The sequence below is a fragment of the Rhopalosiphum padi genome, chromosome 3, assembly GCF_020882245.1.
Source record: "Rhopalosiphum padi isolate XX-2018 chromosome 3, ASM2088224v1, whole genome shotgun sequence".
Classification (NCBI taxonomy): Eukaryota; Metazoa; Arthropoda; class Insecta; order Hemiptera; family Aphididae; genus Rhopalosiphum; species Rhopalosiphum padi.
The window spans coordinates 74,106,666-74,129,153 of NC_083599.1; the positions used below are offsets into that span (position 1 = coordinate 74,106,666).

Here is a 22,488-nt window from a genome sequence, read left to right on the forward strand (position 1 = left end):
GACGTCCTCTTAAGTCACGTACCTACTTGTTATATTTTGATTTTTGAGAACTACTTGTTGAAAATTATATTGGGAGCAATGGGAGCCAATTCAATTAGTTTCAATTAGAACGAGAAACGATCAAACATTATTTTAGATTTTATATTTAATAGTAAATAGTTATTAATTTATTATCCTTGGTGAATAAGTAAATTATTTATTTTAAAATGAATAGGTTATTATATGTGAAATAATTTAAAAATATTGTAAAGGGTAGATATCTATTTAATTAAATTTTTTAAATTGTTTATTTGTGTATCAATAAATTCTTGATTTTTTAATAATAAGCACTGTGTAGTAAAAAAAATTCAATTTTGATTTAAAACTTACCAACGTTTAATTCTTCTCAATTTCAAATCAAATTTCGGGAGTGAAAATGTTAATTTGAATCAATATATATTGATATTTAATCAATTAAGTAATCACTCTAACCTATTTATATTATATCTACAACATTTTCTCAGTTGTTCATTTTTTAAGGTCTAAATAGAAGCTAATTATTCATATATGATTTTCCAATCTTATTGATATTTAAAAAAGGCAATCCAAAATGTTTCCTACCTACCTACTTTATGCGATTTATTTTTTCGATTTTTTATTACTACGGTCTACGACTATCCTAAATGAAAACTATATTGGACTAAACTGTACAAACTATATTAACTAATTTATGGATTGGAGATTCAAAATCAACTTTATATTACTTCAGGATTTAAATTTAAACATATTTTCATAAAATTTGTTAATTAGATAAGCTTCTAAAAATGTATTGCTATAAGTTATATTCATTACTGTTGTGTAAAAAAAACCAAAAGGGATATAATAATAATTTAACATACATACCATGGATTATAAATAACTGTAAGTAGGGCTGGATTTACTTAAAAGGCACCCCTAAGCTAATAAAAAACCAACGCCCCTACTCCTTGGAACATCACTTATTCAATAAGAGCTGAGAGTCCCCCTCCTTATTAATTTACCAATTTTATGATTATACAAAAATGTATAATGGATTAAATTAAAATTTTTCAGTCAACAATACAATATGAACAATAATTGATATTTTCGACTAACCCGCAGTCGAGTTTTTGTGCTGTAAATGACACTATATACTTCGTTACTTTGTACATGTTTTAAAAATGGAATCCAAATTTTACGAACATTTCAACAAAGTTATCGAAACGAAAAAGACTAACAGACATTAACAGTACTTTTATTAGTAAATCTAAATATTATGAAATAATTAATTATTTAAAACAACTGAAATAAGAGAAGAAAACCAATTCAAAATTAATGAAAAAATAGTTCCAAAGAAATAATTGGTTTAACCACCAATCCTTTTTTCACTGTATTTCCTTTTCTCTCATAGACTTGCAAAAATTTATATGACATTATAGTTTCTCTAGTTATATTTTTAAATTTTATATTTATTTTATATTCCATATGATTTCCACCATCGTGCCCAATAGATAAATGTATTTCATGTTAAATTTTAAATAACTCGTTATTATAAGCATATAATTTTACACAATTACCTTCTGCAGTTACTGGCATAATTAATTTTTCGTCTCCTAGTATTGTCAATACGTCATAATTTTTCATTAATTTTGAATTGGTTTTCTTCTCTAGCTTTATTAATTATTTCATAATATTTAGATTTACTAATAAAAGTACTGTTATAGTCTTTTTTGTTTCGATAACTTTGTTCAAATGTTCATAAAATTTGGATTCCATTTTTAAAACATGTACAAAGTAACGAAGTATATAGATAGTGTCGTTTATAAAAATAAAATGATGATACATACTAGTTAATTTGTTTTGTTATTCCATCAAAATATTTGTAATATTATGATACAATAAAATTAATAATCTTAGTCTGTAAGTAATTTTGTGCCAGGTACATTGGAATGTACCGTCTACATTCCTATAACATATCTATAACTATAACTTTATTTTATATTATTTACCTACCCTATCATTAATTAGAACAAATAATTCAGCTTTAATAGTTTTTATAATTTACAGTGTGATGTTTCAAGTATCTATAGGTCATTCTTTGATTTTTTTTTTTTTAAACAGTTGTCAATACCTTTCTTTTTATATTGCCCACTTTCCATACCTAATTATTGATCCTTATAACAATAAAACATTATTAATAATAAAAAAAAACGCAGAAATTGCTCTTCTGTATAGCAGTAGGTGTATACAAATAAATTAGTGATTAATAAGGAATGGATTTAAATGCAAATTTTATTTTTTTCTGAGTATCCGAAAAAATTGCTTTCCAAGCACAAAGTTTATTACATACATCAAGGAACTAAAAAATGTAACTTTTATTTTGCATATTTTTAATGTTTTTAAGTCATTTTTATATAGGCATTGATAAAATTTGTTAAAAATTAAGCATCACCTGAACTAGAAGATGATGAAAATGATACCAATAATTAATACCTAAGAATAAAAATTTATATAATCAAAGAAATTTTTCAATGTTAAAAATAATTTGAATAGCATATTTTTAATAAATTTTTGTTATTAATTTTTGTATTTTTTAAATGCATTTTTCTTGTTTTTTAGAGCATTTAAATCCGTTCCCTAGTAATTAATATAATAGTATAATATTAACAGAACCATAATATATCATGTCGGAATTAGAATGATTATAATATTATGTTTACATAATTGTAAACTATCATACGTATGTAAATATATTTATTTTTCACTTTTTTTTTAGTGTAAATGTAACATTATAATACTTGTAAATATAATTTTTGCAATTTAATAAAAAATGATAATGCTCTTATTATTCAATCTTAAATTTATAATATTAAATTAGTTTGATTCCTCCTTTTTAAAAAAAAATAAATTCCTATATAAATGATATAATATTATAATATTAATATATGATAAATAAATTAGTACACTTATTCATAATATATACATAAGCACTATATTTTATATAAAACAGTGTCAAATGTAGAATACTTATCAGCAATTTATTTATTAATTACATCATTACAATCTAATTTATAAGGTTTGTTTGTAAAGTACAATATTAATTTCTACAATTACAAACCTGAAACTTTATCAGCTTAAAAATAATGATATATTTTTATTAATAATACTGTAGGTATATACATTTAAATATTCCATTAAAAATGGAATTAACGACAAATTAATTTATATCTATTCCATGTTTTAAATAAAATCTACTTTTATAAATATCTACTAACTATACTTTAAACAAATTTAGGAAACATTTTGTTGCTTTAAATTTAGACAATTATTATTACTTTGTACTTTATACTGTTAATATTACTAGTGACTTGAATTAAAAATAAGTAAAGAACTTGATTTTATACATCCTGCTTTTTTCTATACCATACATATTTACTAATTCATCATTAATAAACTTATCTTTAAAATATAAACTACTTATTAATTTAAGTTATATATCATAATGATAAATATAATGACTAAAAATCATTTTTTAATAAGCTGTGAAGTACAAATTATATGCGTCTCTTGGATTTTCCAATATAATCAAACATATCTTCTGGGGAATCTAAATATTCTGATAGAATGACAACTCCAGTACAAAGGTAAGTGTTAAGATCAAGATCGGTCAGGTCTTTTACTGCATCTCTTATACATTCTTCCATCTGAACAAGTTCTTCTGGTTTAAATGGATCAGGTACTCTACCATTCACATTTTTTAAATGTTCCGTTAAAGTTATGTAAACTTTGCCTGGCGAGTCATTTAAAAAATGAATATCTTCCTGGATGTCTTTTAGAAGTTCATGAAAGAATAATTGTTCTCTATTGTATTTCTGAATAGTATCCATAATACCTGTAAACATTTAAAATGTGCAATATTATTAATGACATATTAATTTATTGGCATACAAACTATACAATGTCTGTTTTTGTGTAAATAATACTCTTGGATTATTAAATATGTTAATTAATTGTTCATATTTTTCTCCTGTTGGTAATGAATTCAAAATTGTATAGTTTTAACACTACATAATTATTTAGTCATACTAATTAAGATTTGTTATGAAAACAAATGTTTTAATAACTTTTCAATTATAAAATATAAAATAAATATTATTTCATAATTAATTTTTAAGGTATAACATATATAGTACATACAGTTATATATATGTACCAGTTAAAAAAAATTGTGTAATACTTTTCATACATTTCTACTATAAAGGGATATTATTTGTACTTGTAATTGTATTATAATTTTAAAATACCTAATTTTTTTGATGACAACTATATTTTTAATAACATTCTCAAATACACTATTTTATAATATATATAAACACCATCTCAAAAATTACAGAAAACATAATTATAGTTGTTAAGATTCAAGTTTAAATTTAGGTGTTATTATAAATTAAATGTGGTCTTATCTATAAAAAAAAAGTTTATTTTTTACCTATAGTAATGCATCAATAGTATAAATATACATATTTATATATATAGTTGATACAATTTAAAAAATATAATATTTTTTACCGTGCTAAATTCTTGAAAGCATGAAAAACATGTATTATAATGTTACAATATTGTCAGGACTGAGTGAGATATCAAACAAAAATTATCTTTGTAAAAAATACTGAGCATAATATTAATTTTTTGTATCTAATTATAAGTTTTAACTTATACAATACTCTAATAACCATATAAATATACAAAATACATACTAAAAGATACAAGATACTTCACATTTTTAATGAGTTTATTTAAATTTGGCTTTATTCAAAAATAACTTATCTTTCAATACTAAATATTGCAATTTATTACATAAAAACTGGAAAAAAATAAAAATAAGAATAAAAGAATAACAAACATTTAACTATCGCTGTTAACTTGTTATGAAAATTAAACTATTATAATTTCAAAATAATAACAAAAAAACAGTTTTAAATAATATTTTTGTTTCTTAGCAATAATAATTATTGTTTCAAGTCATAAACTACAATTTGTTAATATGACTAAATTTTTTTTCTATACTGAGTATAGTTTTGTATACAATTTTAATCAATCCAGACATTTAAGAGGAATTAATGATCAAATTTATTTTCAAAAATCCTGAATAGTTTTATATAATACTCAACACAATATCATAACAAAATATATTGTCATTATTTAATTTTAAAGTAACTATATCAAGTAAATTATGCATTGACACTGAGTCACTCATAAAGTCATCTCACAACCGTCATTGTAGAAAAAGTTAAAAACTACAGTTGGCTCTTTGTAAGGAGAATAGCATTTAAGAATTTTATGAACTTTTATCCTAGATAAATGTCATACACTAACAAATTAATATTACTCTGCATTGTTCTAATATTGTATCATCCATATGAAGGATAGTTTATTTTTAATTGGGATAATATAAATGTACGAGCAGAATCATATTAATGAAATAATGGATATTATAACTACTTTAAGTCACTCAAAACTATACAAAATACAATTTATAAAATTTCAAAAACTGTTAATGTTCTAAAAAAATTACTATACTATAGTTATTCATTGATATTTAAGTTGAAAAAACATTTATTGAAATTAGTTTCAATTAAAATACTAATGTAGTTAATAAATCAAAATCAATTTCAAAATTTCAAATATGTCTAACCTTTTTGTACGATGACTGCAGTCCTTTAAAATTGGAAAATAATAATAAATTTAAGGTGGTATAGGAAAAATTGATCATATTTTGTAAAAAACCTTAAAATACTTCAATAGATTTTATTTATTATTTTTAAAAAGTATGAATTTTTATCTCAGGTGTGATTGAATGAAATAACCATACTTCATTGCATATCTAGGATAAAAGTTCATGTTTTTAATAATTCCAGGATTGTGTGACAGTTTAACATGTGAAAATGTCTATAACTAATCAAACAGGATAAATATTGATAAATTTACATTTTATATTCAAAGTTTTTAAAGAAAGTGGAAATACGGTAATCGAGTATTATTCTAGTCGCATAGTTAATATTATTATTAATTATACCTTTATATGTAAAATAGTAATTTAATATTATTGTTTTAATAGTGATGCATGTATATTTTATTAAGCTTTGCATTGGTACTTACTAGTTTTACCTCTAGTTTACCTTTTTTTGATAATACATACCTATCTACATACAATAACATTATTTTACATTTATTTTATTACCAATCAGACCTGACATTAAAACTAATTTTAAATTCAAATAAGATTTTAATACAACTTCAAAAGGCATGGATATTATAATGAACCAATTGCAAACAGTAAATATGCAGAAAATACTATCAGAAACCAAAAGCAATAGATTATCTGACAATATAATAGATGTCAGATATAATTAACAACTTTAACTCTGAGAAAATGAAAAAAAAATCTTTAATGTGTCATGTTAATAATTGTGATACATTAACTAACCATTATTTAACTCTTATATTTTAATATATACCTTCTTGAAAACTGAAAATGCACTAGGTATTAATCTTTGCAATATCAAACATATCAATATATTTGTTTAGTTAATTATAATGTAATAAAAATTATTATTATTATTATTGAATTTAAATACTTATATACTACATCATATTACAGTGAAACCTGAGTTAGTATACAACCCCTTGGCAAACAAAATGATTAAGTTTCGGTAAAAAAAATTAGGTTTTTTAATGTAATGATATTTTTTTATTACGGACATAGACAGTAATATTTCTCCCTTTCTCGATAACAGACAATAATCTTATTTCAAACATCAATCTAATTGTATACATACATGTATATACTATGCAACAACATGATTAAACGTAAGCTTTGATGATCAAGGCACAGATTATAGATTACAGATCACAAACTACTATATCACCAATAACGAAAATATTAATTGTGTATATTTATAATTATATACATATTTTTAATTAACTATATAGAGTATATTTAGTTTTCATATTAAATAATATTAATTATCTACAGTTGAACCTCAATTATCCGGGGTAATGTCGGGGAGGGGGTCACACAGATAAATGAAAACCACGGTTAATTGAGACTTTTTATAATAGTGTAATTTTTTACTCAATTATAATTATAAATACATACATACAATTTTATAATAAAGCAATTTTGAAATTTTTTATTTAATTATAATTAAAAATATATACAACTAGCTGTCCTGGCACGGCGTTGCCCGTGTAGTAGTTGGTTTACCTTCCCTGAATCTAGACCTATTGATTAGTGAAAACTGTACTAAAATCCGTTGGGTACTTTTTGAGTTATGCGCTTACCAACACATTTTGCGATTCATTTTTATATTATAGAATAATGTTATACATCTACAGTCCATACTTATTTTTAAATTTTCAGAAGAGTGAGCACGGTTAATCGAGGTTCTACTGTACTTCATTTTTATACACATGTTTCCTTAAATAGATACTTATTATGCTGGTTTGACTAAAAAAATATTACAATATACACTTTTGATGAACTTGTGATTGTCTACAAGTTTTAATTTTTATACTTGAGTTTTTGGATGTTTCACAAAAGGAGTAAATTTAAAAATATAACACACTGAAAGTACACACACTTTTGATATTGGATGTGGACACATCACACAAGTGATATAAGCTGTAGCTCTATCCAGTATCCATAGTTTACGATCAAATATTTGTGGAATAAAAAGTTAGCTCAAAATTCCAATATTACCCGTTTACGAACGGTGGAAAGTTGATACAGAGTTGAGCAGTTCAAGTAAGATATGAAAATGGTGTATAGCACTAATAATAATTATTTTAACCACAGATTTTGCACCGGTATTCTTTAAAGCGTTGGCAGACAAACTAATTTGAAAAATAATGTCACATTACGTATTAAAATATCGAATTTAAATTAAACAACTCGCTACTATCAACATTAGCGATACTACAATACTGCGAAAGCAAAAAACACAATGTTGCATAAAGCATAGAGTAATAATTATCAATAATTATCATAAAATCAAAAACAAAATTTGTAAACTACAATAATACACAACAGGTAAAACAGTAATTACCTACCATTTTAAATTGCCGAAAACAAATGAAAATCGAAACGTCAACACAGAACACATATGCTATGAAGTTAATAAAGTTTACGTCGTTATACGCCTCCACCTTATCAATAAAAACGAAAATATTTTGAAAACATTTGTTTAATCGAAAATAATCGATAATACGTTATTTATGAACAAAATAATACTGTCATAGTATCAAAACATATTATCAAATAATAATTCCAGTTTTACTGAGTTATCAAAATCAAACTGTTTAATTTTACACGACGAGCGTCTCGGAGGCAAACCCACGCGATCAATCACGAGTGTTCACATTTCTCATCATCCTTTATACAAATTATTATTATAATGTGATATGATTTTCAATCGTACAATCATACAACTATACAAGTGTTATAATTAATATATTTTAATTATATAATAATATATAGAAGAGTTTGGGACCAGTAACATGGAAGAGATAAAGTACGTGGCGTGTAATAAATATTTTAATTACAAAAGAACATTAAAGCGACACCAAATTACTTGTGGATGTAAGGAATCCAAAAATGTTATTAGTATGAAATGTCCAGATTTGTCCTGTAATAAGTCATTTACAAACAAAAAACTGTTGAAATTACATTAGAGGCAGACCATGACATGAAGTTACAAAATGAACAAAGAACATTTGCAGCTCTTCGTGATAAGTATGATTTACTGAATTTTAATTTTACTTGAAATATTCTGTTTTTCTAAAAGACTAGTATGCCACAATTATAGTTGTATTGAATTATAAAATATATACCATAAGATTTCAAAGAATGGAAATCAAAAAAGGAATATAACAATTTATGTCGTTACGCATTAAGAGCTCAAAAAAATTTCGGACAGAATAAAAACATAAAATAATCTATACATGGTCATCAAACTGGTAATTACCAAAGCAGATCAACGGGTGTCCATAACATAAGAAGTCAGGGCAAAAACAAAATTGGATCTACATGTCTAACTTCAATGGTATGAATTTAAAATTTCTTAAATTTTTTGATACTAAGAATATCTACTTTGACGGTTTGTTTTAATTTTTCCCAATTATGTTTGAAATAAACTAGTGCTATAAAACCAGCAAACATGAATAATTTTCCTTTTAATAATGATACAGGTACAGAGTTAATATAAAATAAAAGCAATATGGGGCCTAATGATGTACCTTGAGTAAAAAACACCATTGTCATGTAATTTCTCTTCATAACAATTTATATATGAATATTTATATTTATTTTGGTTGAGTACGTACAGTCATACCGTAAGGTTGTGTTTATCTCTCCGTTACTGTCTTATTCTGTTGTAATTATTCGTAACTTTTCTTTATGGCTTCCAATAGTGTTAACAGTTATATTTGTAATCTTGGTTTTGCTGAACTCGATGTTCCTATTATGTGTGGTGCCTGTAACTTTTCAACTCATAACAAGTGCTCGGGTCTCAATAATAGTGAAATTAAATGTCTTAGTTTTAAGAATCAAAATTTAAAATTCTTTTGTGAAGCATGCAATAACGGTTTGCGTGATATTCCCGAGCTTAAATTATTAATTAATCGTTTATTAGCTGAAGTTAATGAGCTAAAGAGTCAGAAGAATAATAACAACGTTCAAAATCATTCTGAAGAGTTTATAATTGGTGAAGTCGGCGAATGCAATATCAGAGCATCTAATTTAATATTTTATAACGTTCCAGAGTCCAACTTAGATAATGCAGTCGATCGAGTTAATCATGACTCTAATCTTGTGAGTAATGTAATTGATTCAATTATTACTGGTAGGAATATTAGACCGTCTAAAGTTATTTGTCTTCGTATTCGTGGTATAAATAATCCCCGACCAATTAAGGCTATATTTAGCACACCAGATGATGTGTTTGAAATATTGAAGTAAAAAAAAAAATTTTATCATTTCAACCACCTTCCATTATTGGCATCAGTTCGGATCACACTCAGTCAGAGGAACTATATGAAGAAACTTCGGGATGAACTAGAGTTTCGTAGAATAAATGGTGAAATTGATCTTATCATTAAATACATTAAAAGGAACTCCAACCATCGTTACCAAGGATAAACATTCTAATACCCGTGCTGAACATTTTTTATAATTAATATTTTCTACCAAAATGTTCGTGGTCTTCTAACAAAGATTCCTTTTTTACGTAACGCATTATTGAATGTTAATTATAATATAATTTGTTTAACTAAAACTTGGCTAAATGATAATGTTTTCGACTTTGAACTTGGTTTCACTAATTATAATTTATATCGTAATGATCGTAATAATTTATCCTATGAAAAAACAAGGTGGTTGTGTTCTAATTGCAGTAAATAAAATAATAAGTTGTGACATATTATATGTCTCTAGCGTTTTGGGTATTGAGCAAGATTTTTGAAACTTATTCTGAATAACATTAAAATAATTTAGGTTGTATATATATTCCACTAGACAGTTCTTGTGATGTATATTCTAAGCACTGTGAGGTCATTGAGTCTATAAATCTTATGTACCCTGAATACAATTATGTTATAACTGGTGATTTTAATTTAAATCAGTTTGACTGGGCTATTGAACCAAACAATCAAAATCATAATACAGTTCCTCTAATTTTTAACTGTTATTGAAATTACTTAAGCTTGAAACAAGTAAACCATGTACTTAACTGTAACGGTCAAACTCTTAAATGCATAATCATTAGTGCTGATACTGAACTTATTAATATTTTGCATTTGTTAGAATCTCTAGTTCCTACAATTGATAATTATCAACCACCATTACATTTTATAATACAATTAAATAATGTGTTAATTAATGAAAATTAAACTGTAATGTTTTAATATTATAATAGAATCAGAGTTTTGTATATAAAATGATAACCTCATTCTACACTGGATAACAGTGATTTAAAATTATTTTACTTTTGAATTCCATCCGTAACATTTTACATAAGAAAAATCATACAGTTATACTCCCACTGCACTCTATGTCTTATCAAAACTATTTTCATCTTGTCATTTGTTATTAGTTTATTTTTCTAGATACCAGAACCACAGACTATCAAAGGATGCTGGGAATGGAACTTGCATTTGTCAAACCTGTGAAGCTACTATTATTCTACGTTGACAAAAACACGATAACATACTAATAAACATCAATGATTTATTGCAATATTATTTGTAAAGATTATTGATTGTAAGTTCATTTTTCATTACAAATTAAATTTTACATATCTAAACAATTTTTTAACAAACACCATTGTCATGTTAGATTTCTTCGTAACAGTTTATATAAGCTTCATAATTTTTTTAATTTTACTATTTATTTCATTAGAAATTTCCCGTATCCCCATAATGTATGGATGAATTTTTCTAATAGTAATATTTAAATTGACGGTTTTTTGGTTATTGAAATGTAAAAAGTATAAAAACTTATCAATGTATTATGCATACTGTAATGTTTTAATATTATAATGGAATCAGAGTTTTGTATATAAAATGATAACCTCATTCTACACTGGTTAACAGTGATTTAAAATTATTTTACTTTTGAATTCCATCCGTAACATTTTACAAAAGAAAAAACATACAGTTATACTCCCACTGCACTCTAAGTCTTATCAAAACTATTTTCATCTTATCATTTGTTATTAGTTTATTTTTCATAATTGTTTTGTTGTTTTATACATTTCTTGGGTGTCAATTAAATATTTTATTAAATCTTTTGATACTATGAATGTATTTATTCCAATTCTGATTTATTAGGATTTGTTCTTCGTAATAGTTGTGTATGCATATTTAAATTTTTTTCATATTATATTTAATAGTGACATTTACACTTCCGTTTATTATACTCATTTAACCGACAAAAATTTTTTCTAGATACCAGTACCACAGATTATCAAAGGATGCTGGGAATGGAACTTGCATTTGTCAAACCTGTGAAGCTACTATTATTCTACGTTGACGATAAACGATAACATACTAATAAACATCAATGATTTATTGCAATATTATTTGTAAAGATTGTTGATTGTAAGTTCATTTTTCATTACAAATTAAATTTTACATATCTAAACAATTTTTTAACAAACACCATTGTCATGTTAGATTTCTTCGTAACAGTTTATATAAGCTTCATAATTTTTTTAATTTTACTATTTGTTTCATTAGAAATTTCCCGTATCCCCATAATGTATGGATGAATTTTTCTAATAGTAATATTTAAATTGACGGTTTTTTGGTTATTTAAATGTAAAAAGTATAAAAACTTATCAATGTATTATGCATACTGTAATGTTTTAATATTATAATGGAATCAGAGTTTTGTATATAAAATGATAACCTCATTCTACACTGGATAACAGTGATTTAAAATTATTTTACTTTTGAATTCCATCCGTAACATTTTACATAAGACGGACCATACAGTTATACTCCCACTGCACTCTATGTCTTATCAAAACTATTTTCATCTTATCATTTGTTATTAGTTTATTTTTCATAATTGTTTTGTTGTTTTATACATTTCTTGGGTGTCAATTAAATATTTTATTAAATCTTTTGATACTATGAATGTATTTATTCCAATTCTGAATTACTAGGATTTGTTCTTCGTAATAGTTGTGTATGCATATTTAAATTTTTTTCATATTATATTTTATAGTGACATTTACACTTCCGTTTATTATACTCATTTAACCGACAAAAATTTTTTCTAGATACCAGTACCACAGATTATCAAAGGATGCTGGGAATGGAACTTGCATTTGTCAAACCTGTGAAGCTACTATTATTCTACGTTGACAAAAACACGATAACATACTAATAAACATCAATGATTTATTGCAATATTATTTGTAAAGATTATTGATTGTAAGTTCATTTTTCATTACAAATTAAATTTTACATATCTAAACAATTTTTTAACAAACACCATTGTCATGTTAGATTTCTTCGTAACAGTTTATATAAGCTTCATAATTTTTTTAATTTTACTATTTATTTCATTAGAAATTTCCCGTATCCCCATAATGTATGGATGAATTTTTCTAATAGTAATAATTAAATTGACGGTTTTTTGTTATTTAAATGTAAAAAGTATAAAAACTTATCAATGTATTATGCATACTGTAATGTTTTAATATTATAATGGAATCAGAGTTTTGTATATAAAATGATAACCTCATTCTACACTGGATAACAGTGATTTAAAATTATTTTACTTTTGAATTCCATCCGTAACATTTTACATAAGAACAAACATACAGTTATATTCCCACTGCACTCTAAGTCTTATCAAAACTATTTTCATCTTATCATTTGTTATTAGTTTATTTTTCATAATTGTTTTGTTGTTTTATACATTTCTTGGGTGTCAATTAAATATTTTATTAAATCTTTTGATACTATGAATGTATTTATTCCAATTCTGAATTATTAGGATTTGTTCTTCGTAATAGTTGTGTATGCATATTTAAATTTTTTTCATATTATATTTAATAGTGACATTTACACTTCCGTTTATTATACTCATTTAACTGACAAAAATTTTTTCTAGATACCAGTACCACAGACTATCAAAGGATGCTGGGAATGGAACTTGCATTTGTCAAACCTGTGAAGCTACTATTATTCTACGTTGACAAAAAAACGATAACATACTAATAAACATCAATGATTTATTGCAATATTATTTGTAAAGATTATTGATTGTAAGTTCATTTTTCATTACAAATTAAATTTTACATATCTAAACAATTTTTTAACAAACACCATTGTCATGTTAGATTTCTTCGTAACAGTTTATATAAGCTTCATAATTTTTTTAATTTTACTATTTATTTCATTAGAAATTTCCCGTATCCCCATAATGTATGGATGAATTTTTCTAATAGAAATATTTAAATTGACGGTTTTTTGGTTATTTAAATGTAAAAAGTATAAAAACTTATCAATGTATTATGCATACTGTAATGTTTTAATATTATAATGGAATCAGAGTTTTGTATATAAAATGATAACCTCATTCTACACTGGATAACAGTGATTTAAAATTATTTTACTTTTGAATTTCATCCGTAACATTTTACATAAGAAAAAACATACAGTTATACTCCCACTGCACTCTAAGTCTTATCAAAACTATTTTCATCTTATCATTTGTTATTAGTTTATTTTTCATAATTGTTTTGTTGTTTTATACATTTCTTGGGTGTCAATTAAATATTTTATTAAATCTTTTGATACTATGAATGTATTTATTCCAATTCTGAATTATTAGGATTTGTTCTTTGTAATAGTTGTGTATGCATATTTAAATTTTTTTCATATTATATTTTATAGTGACATTTACACTTCCGTTTATTATACTAATTTAACTGACAAAAATTTTTTCTAGATACCAGTACCACAGACTATCAAAGGATGCTGGGAATGGAACTTGCATTTGTCAAACCTGTGAAGCTACTATTATTCTAAGTTGACAAAAAAACGATAACATACTAATAAACATCAATGATTTATTGCAATACTATTTGTAAAGATTATTGATTGTAAGTTCATTTTTCATTACAAATTAAATTTTACATATCTAAACAATTTTTTAACAAACACCATTGTCATGTTAGATTTCTTCGTAACAGTTTATATAAGCTTCATAATTTTTTTAATTTTACTATTTATTTCATTAGAAATTTCCCGTATCCCCATAATGTATGGATGAATTTTTCTAATAGTAATATTTAAATTGACGGTTTTTTGGTTATTTAAATGTAAAAAGTATAAAAACTTATCAATGTATTATGCATACTGTAATGTTTTAATATTATAATGGAATCAGAGTTTTGTATATAAAATGATAACCTCATTCTACACTGGATAACAGTGATTTAAAATTATTTTACTTTTGAATTTCATCCGTAACATTTTACATAAGAAAAAACATACAGTTATACTCCCACTGCACTCTAAGTCTTATCAAAACTATTTTCATCTTATCATTTGTTATTAGTTTATTTTTCATAATTGTTTTGTTGTTTTATACATTTCTTGGGTGTCAATTAAATATTTTATTAAATCTTTTGATACTATGAATGTATTTATTCCAATTCTGATTTATTAGGATTTGTTCTTCGTAATAGTTGTGTATGCATATTTAAATTTTTTTCATATTATATTTAATAGTGACATTTACACTTCCGTTTATTATACTCATTTAACCGACAAAAATTTTTTCTAGATACCAGTACCACAGATTATCAAAGGATGCTGGGAATGGAACTTGCATTTGTCAAACCTGTGAAGCTACTATTATTCTACGTTGACGATAAACGATAACATACTAATAAACATCAATGATTTATTGCAATATTATTTGTAAAGATTGTTGATTGTAAGTTCATTTTTCATTACAAATTAAATTTTACATATCTAAACAATTTTTTAACAAACACCATTGTCATGTTAGATTTCTTCGTAACAGTTTATATAAGCTTCATAATTTTTTTAATTTTACTATTTGTTTCATTAGAAATTTCCCGTATCCCCATAATGTATGGATGAATTTTTCTAATAGTAATATTTAAATTGACGGTTTTTTGGTTATTTAAATGTAAAAAGTATAAAAACTTATCAATGTATTATGCATACTGTAATGTTTTAATATTATAATGGAATCAGAGTTTTGTATATAAAATGATAACCTCATTCTACACTGGATAACAGTGATTTAAAATTATTTTACTTTTGAATTCCATCCGTAACATTTTACATAAGACGGACCATACAGTTATACTCCCACTGCACTCTATGTCTTATCAAAACTATTTTCATCTTATCATTTGTTATTAGTTTATTTTTCATAATTGTTTTGTTGTTTTATACATTTCTTGGGTGTCAATTAAATATTTTATTAAATCTTTTGATACTATGAATGTATTTATTCCAATTCTGAATTATTAGGATTTGTTCTTCGTAATAGTTGTGTATGCATATTTAAATTTTTTTCATATTATATTTAATAGTGACATTTACACTTCCGTTTATTATACTCATTTAACTGACAAAAATTTTTTCTAGATACCAGTACCACAGACTATCAAAGGATGCTGGGAATGGAACTTGCATTTGTCAAACCTGTGAAGCTACTATTATTCTACGTTGACAAAAAAACGATAACATACTAATAAACATCAATGATTTATTGCAATATTATTTGTAAAGATTATTGATTGTAAGTTCATTTTTCATTACAAATTAAATTTTACATATCTAAACAATTTTTTAACAAACACCATTGTCATGTTAGATTTCTTCGTAACAGTTTATATAAGCTTCATAATTTTTTTAATTTTACTATTTATTTCATTAGAAATTTCCCGTATCCCCATAATGTATGGATGAATTTTTCTAATAGAAATATTTAAATTGACGGTTTTTTGGTTATTTAAATGTAAAAAGTATAAAAACTTATCAATGTATTATGCATACTGTAATGTTTTAATATTATAATGGAATCAGAGTTTTGTATATAAAATGATAACCTCATTCTACACTGGATAACAGTGATTTAAAATTATTTTACTTTTGAATTTCATCCGTAACATTTTACATAAGAAAAAACATACAGTTATACTCCCACTGCACTCTAAGTCTTATCAAAACTATTTTCATCTTATCATTTGTTATTAGTTTATTTTTCATAATTGTTTTGTTGTTTTATACATTTCTTGGGTGTCAATTAAATATTTTATTAAATCTTTTGATACTATGAATGTATTTATTCCAATTCTGAATTATTAGGATTTGTTCTTTGTAATAGTTGTGTATGCATATTTAAATTTTTTTCATATTATATTTTATAGTGACATTTACACTTCCGTTTATTATACTAATTTAACTGACAAAAATTTTTTCTAGATACCAGTACCACAGACTATCAAAGGATGCTGGGAATGGAACTTGCATTTGTCAAACCTGTGAAGCTACTATTATTCTAAGTTGACAAAAAAACGATAACATACTAATAAACATCAATGATTTATTGCAATACTATTTGTAAAGATTATTGATTGTAAGTTCATTTTTCATTACAAATTAAATTTTACATATCTAAACAATTTTTTAACAAACACCATTGTCATGTTAGATTTCTTCGTAACAGTTTATATAAGCTTCATAATTTTTTTAATTTTACTATTTATTTCATTAGAAATTTCCCGTATCCCCATAATGTATGGATGAATTTTTCTAATAGTAATATTTAAATTGACGGTTTTTTGGTTATTTAAATGTAAAAAGTATAAAAACTTATCAATGTATTATGCATACTGTAATGTTTTAATATTATAATGGAATCAGAGTTTTGTATATAAAATGATAACCTCATTCTACACTGGATAACAGTGATTTAAAATTATTTTACTTTTGAATTTCATCCGTAACATTTTACATAAGAAAAAACATACAGTTATACTCCCACTGCACTCTAAGTCTTATCAAAACTATTTTCATCTTATCATTTGTTATTAGTTTATTTTTCATAATTGTTTTGTTGTTTTATACATTTCTTGGGTGTCAATTAAATATTTTATTAAATCTTTTGATACTATGAATGTATTTATTCCAATTCTGATTTATTAGGATTTGTTCTTCGTAATAGTTGTGTATGCATATTTAAATTTTTTTCATATTATATTTAATAGTGACATTTACACTTCCGTTTATTATACTCATTTAACCGACAAAAATTTTTTCTAGATACCAGTACCACAGATTATCAAAGGATGCTGGGAATGGAACTTGCATTTGTCAAACCTGTGAAGCTACTATTATTCTACGTTGACGATAAACGATAACATACTAATAAACATCAATGATTTATTGCAATATTATTTGTAAAGATTGTTGATTGTAAGTTCATTTTTCATTACAAATTAAATTTTACATATCTAAACAATTTTTTAACAAACACCATTGTCATGTTAGATTTCTTCGTAACAGTTTATATAAGCTTCATAATTTTTTTAATTTTACTATTTGTTTCATTAGAAATTTCCCGTATCCCCATAATGTATGGATGAATTTTTCTAATAGTAATATTTAAATTGACGGTTTTTTGGTTATTTAAATGTAAAAAGTATAAAAACTTATCAATGTATTATGCATACTGTAATGTTTTAATATTATAATGGAATCAGAGTTTTGTATATAAAATGATAACCTCATTCTACACTGGATAACAGTGATTTAAAATTATTTTACTTTTGAATTCCATCCGTAACATTTTACATAAGACGGACCATACAGTTATACTCCCACTGCACTCTATGTCTTATCAAAACTATTTTCATCTTATCATTTGTTATTAGTTTATTTTTCATAATTGTTTTGTTGTTTTATACATTTCTTGGGTGTCAATTAAATATTTTATTAAATCTTTTGATACTATGAATGTATTTATTCCAATTCTGAATTATTAGGATTTGTTCTTCGTAATAGTTGTGTATGCATATTTAAATTTTTTTCATATTATATTTAATAGTGACATTTACACTTCCGTTTATTATACTCATTTAACTGACAAAAATTTTTTCTAGATACCAGTACCACAGACTATCAAAGGATGCTGGGAATGGAACTTGCATTTGTCAAACCTGTGAAGCTACTATTATTCTACGTTGACAAAAAAACGATAACATACTAATAAACATCAATGATTTATTGCAATATTATTTGTAAAGATTATTGATTGTAAGTTCATTTTTCATTACAAATTAAATTTTACATATCTAAACAATTTTTTAACAAACACCATTGTCATGTTAGATTTCTTCGTAACAGTTTATATAAGCTTCATAATTTTTTTAATTTTACTATTTATTTCATTAGAAATTTCCCGTATCCCCATAATGTATGGATGAATTTTTCTAATAGAAATATTTAAATTGACGGTTTTTTGGTTATTTAAATGTAAAAAGTATAAAAACTTATCAATGTATTATGCATACTGTAATGTTTTAATATTATAATGGAATCAGAGTTTTGTATATAAAATGATAACCTCATTCTACACTGGATAACAGTGATTTAAAATTATTTTACTTTTGAATTTCATCCGTAACATTTTACATAAGAAAAAACATACAGTTATACTCCCACTGCACTCTAAGTCTTATCAAAACTATTTTCATCTTATCATTTGTTATTAGTTTATTTTTCATAATTGTTTTGTTGTTTTATACATTTCTTGGGTGTCAATTAAATATTTTATTAAATCTTTTGATACTATGAATGTATTTATTCCAATTCTGAATTATTAGGATTTGTTCTTTGTAATAGTTGTGTATGCATATTTAAATTTTTTTCATATTATATTTTATAGTGACATTTACACTTCCGTTTATTATACTAATTTAACTGACAAAAATTTTTTCTAGATACCAGTACCACAGACTATCAAAGGATGCTGGGAATGGAACTTGCATTTGTCAAACCTGTGAAGCTACTATTATTCTAAGTTGACAAAAAAACGATAACATACTAATAAACATCAATGATTTATTGCAATACTATTTGTAAAGATTATTGATTGTAAGTTCATTTTTCATTACAAATTAAATTTTACATATCTAAACAATTTTTTAACAAACACCATTGTCATGTTAGATTTCTTCGTAACAGTTTATATAAGCTTCATAATTTTTTTAATTTTACTATTTATTTCATTAGAAATTTCCCGTATCCCCATAATGTATGGATGAATTTTTCTAATAGTAATATTTAAATTGACGGTTTTTTGGTTATTTAAATGTAAAAAGTATAAAAACTTATCAATGTATTATGCATACTGTAATGTTTTAATATTATAATGGAATCAGAGTTTTGTATATAAAATGATAACCTCATTCTACACTGGATAACAGTGATTTAAAATTATTTTACTTTTGAATTTCATCCGTAACATTTTACATAAGAAAAAACATACAGTTATACTCCCACTGCACTCTAAGTCTTATCAAAACTATTTTCATCTTATCATTTGTTATTAGTTTATTTTTCATAATTGTTTTGTTGTTTTATACATTTCTTGGGTGTCAATTAAATATTTTATTAAATCTTTTGATACTATGAATGTATTTATTCCAATTCTGATTTATTAGGATTTGTTCTTCGTAATAGTTGTGTATGCATATTTAAATTTTTTTCATATTATATTTAATAGTGACATTTACACTTCCGTTTATTATACTCATTTAACCGACAAAAATTTTTTCTAGATACCAGTACCACAGATTATCAAAGGATGCTGGGAATGGAACTTGCATTTGTCAAACCTGTGAAGCTACTATTATTCTACGTTGACGATAAACGATAACATACTAATAAACATCAATGATTTATTGCAATATTATTTGTAAAGATTGTTGATTGTAAGTTCATTTTTCATTACAAATTAAATTTTACATATCTAAACAATTTTTTAACAAACACCATTGTCATGTTAGATTTCTTCGTAACAGTTTATATAAGCTTCATAATTTTTTTAATTTTACTATTTGTTTCATTAGAAATTTCCCGTATCCCCATAATGTATGGATGAATTTTTCTAATAGTAATATTTAAATTGACGGTTTTTTGGTTATTTAAATGTAAAAAGTATAAAAACTTATCAATGTATTATGCATACTGTAATGTTTTAATATTATAATGGAATCAGAGTTTTGTATATAAAATGATAACCTCATTCTACACTGGATAACAGTGATTTAAAATTATTTTACTTTTGAATTCCATCCGTAACATTTTACATAAGACGGACCATACAGTTATACTCCCACTGCACTCTATGTCTTATCAAAACTATTTTCATCTTATCATTTGTTATTAGTTTATTTTTCATAATTGTTTTGTTGTTTTATACATTTCTTGGGTGTCAATTAAATATTTTATTAAATCTTTTGATACTATGAATGTATTTATTCCAATTCTGAATTATTAGGATTTGTTCTTCGTAATAGTTGTGTATGCATATTTAAATTTTTTTCATATTATATTTAATAGTGACATTTACACTTCCGTTTATTATACTCATTTAACTGACAAAAATTTTTTCTAGATACCAGTACCACAGACTATCAAAGGATGCTGGGAATGGAACTTGCATTTGTCAAACCTGTGAAGCTACTATTATTCTACGTTGACAAAAAAACGATAACATACTAATAAACATCAATGATTTATTGCAATATTATTTGTAAAGATTATTGATTGTAAGTTCATTTTTCATTACAAATTAAATTTTACATATCTAAACAATTTTTTAACAAACACCATTGTCATGTTAGATTTCTTCGTAACAGTTTATATAAGCTTCATAATTTTTTTAATTTTACTATTTATTTCATTAGAAATTTCCCGTATCCCCATAATGTATGGATGAATTTTTCTAATAGAAATATTTAAATTGACGGTTTTTTTGGTTATTTAAATGTAAAAAGTATAAAAACTTATCAATGTATTATGCATACTGTAATGTTTTAATATTATAATGGAATCAGAGTTTTGTATATAAAATGATAACCTCATTCTACACTGGATAACAGTGATTTAAAATTATTTTACTTTTGAATTTCATCCGTAACATTTTACATAAGAAAAAACATACAGTTATACTCCCACTGCACTCTAAGTCTTATCAAAACTATTTTCATCTTATCATTTGTTATTAGTTTATTTTTCATAATTGTTTTGTTGTTTTATACATTTCTTGGGTGTCAATTAAATATTTTATTAAATCTTTTGATACTATGAATGTATTTATTCCAATTCTGAATTATTAGGATTTGTTCTTTGTAATAGTTGTGTATGCATATTTAAATTTTTTTCATATTATATTTTATAGTGACATTTACACTTCCGTTTATTATACTAATTTAACTGACAAAAATTTTTTCTAGATACCAGTACCACAGACTATCAAAGGATGCTGGGAATGGAACTTGCATTTGTCAAACCTGTGAAGCTACTATTATTCTAAGTTGACAAAAAAACGATAACATACTAATAAACATCAATGATTTATTGCAATACTATTTGTAAAGATTGTTGATTGTAAGTTCATTTTTCATTACAAATTAAATTTTACATATCTAAACAATTTTTTAACAAACACCATTGTCATGTTAGATTTCTTCGTAACAGTTTATATAAGCTTCATAATTTTTTTAATTTTACTATTTGTTTCATTAGAAATTTCCCGTATCCCCATAATGTATGGATGAATTTTTCTAATAGTAATATTTAAATTGACGGTTTTTTTGGTTATTTAAATGTAAAAAGTATAAAAACTTATCAATGTATTATGCATAC

The 22,488-nt window shown here is 24.3% G+C and overlaps 2 protein-coding genes across 12 annotated transcripts in view; one reads left to right on the plus strand and one right to left on the minus strand.

Moving 5' to 3' along the window:
- Nucleotides 1-3,153: 3,153 nt before the first annotated feature.
- LOC132927279 (uncharacterized) lies at nucleotides 3,154-8,248 on the minus strand. Of its 3 annotated transcripts, none has more exons than XM_060991783.1 (2): nucleotides 7,760-8,047; nucleotides 3,154-3,889 (listed from the first exon to the last, which is right to left on the minus strand). In XM_060991783.1, exon 2 carries the CDS (start codon nucleotides 3,882-3,884, stop codon nucleotides 3,552-3,554), a length of 333 nt encoding a protein of 110 aa, XP_060847766.1. In that variant the 5' UTR covers nucleotides 3,885-3,889; nucleotides 7,760-8,047; the 3' UTR covers nucleotides 3,154-3,551. The 3 variants fall into 3 exon arrangements, with proteins under 3 accessions (XP_060847766.1, XP_060847767.1, XP_060847765.1); XM_060991784.1 differs by having other exon boundaries at nucleotides 7,641-7,769; XM_060991782.1 differs by lacking the exon at nucleotides 7,760-8,047 and adding an exon at nucleotides 8,110-8,248 and having other exon boundaries at nucleotides 3,158-3,889.
- Nucleotides 8,249-8,250: 2 nt separating this feature from the next.
- LOC132927278 (uncharacterized) overlaps nucleotides 8,251-22,488 on the plus strand; it is a 29,061-nt gene continuing 14,823 nt past the window's right edge. For 2 of the 9 annotated variants that reach the window (XR_009661682.1, XR_009661679.1), the window contains exons 1-11: nucleotides 8,339-9,101; nucleotides 11,148-11,314; nucleotides 12,001-12,153; nucleotides 12,840-12,993; nucleotides 13,679-13,832; nucleotides 15,359-15,511; nucleotides 16,198-16,351; nucleotides 17,878-18,030; nucleotides 18,717-18,870; nucleotides 20,397-20,549; nucleotides 21,236-21,389. Coding sequence is in view for 1 of the 9 variants with exons in the window: in XM_060991780.1 (XP_060847763.1) it covers nucleotides 9,086-9,101; nucleotides 9,690-10,015 (342 nt within the window). In the remaining 8 variants the exon portion in view is untranslated. Of the gene's footprint in view, nucleotides 9,102-9,689; nucleotides 10,204-11,147; nucleotides 11,315-12,000; nucleotides 12,154-12,839; nucleotides 12,994-13,678; nucleotides 13,833-15,358; nucleotides 15,512-16,197; nucleotides 16,352-17,877; nucleotides 18,031-18,716; nucleotides 18,871-20,396; nucleotides 20,550-21,235; nucleotides 21,390-22,488 lie in introns of those variants that run through there. The other 7 variants (XR_009661681.1, XR_009661680.1, XR_009661684.1 and 4 more) reach the window with 7 other exon arrangements.

What these genes read in the sequence shown, in the direction of transcription:
- LOC132927279 (XM_060991783.1), bottom strand. Translation starts at nt 3,884, where the DNA reads ATGGATACTATTCAGAAATACAATAGAGAACAATTATTCTTTCATGAA.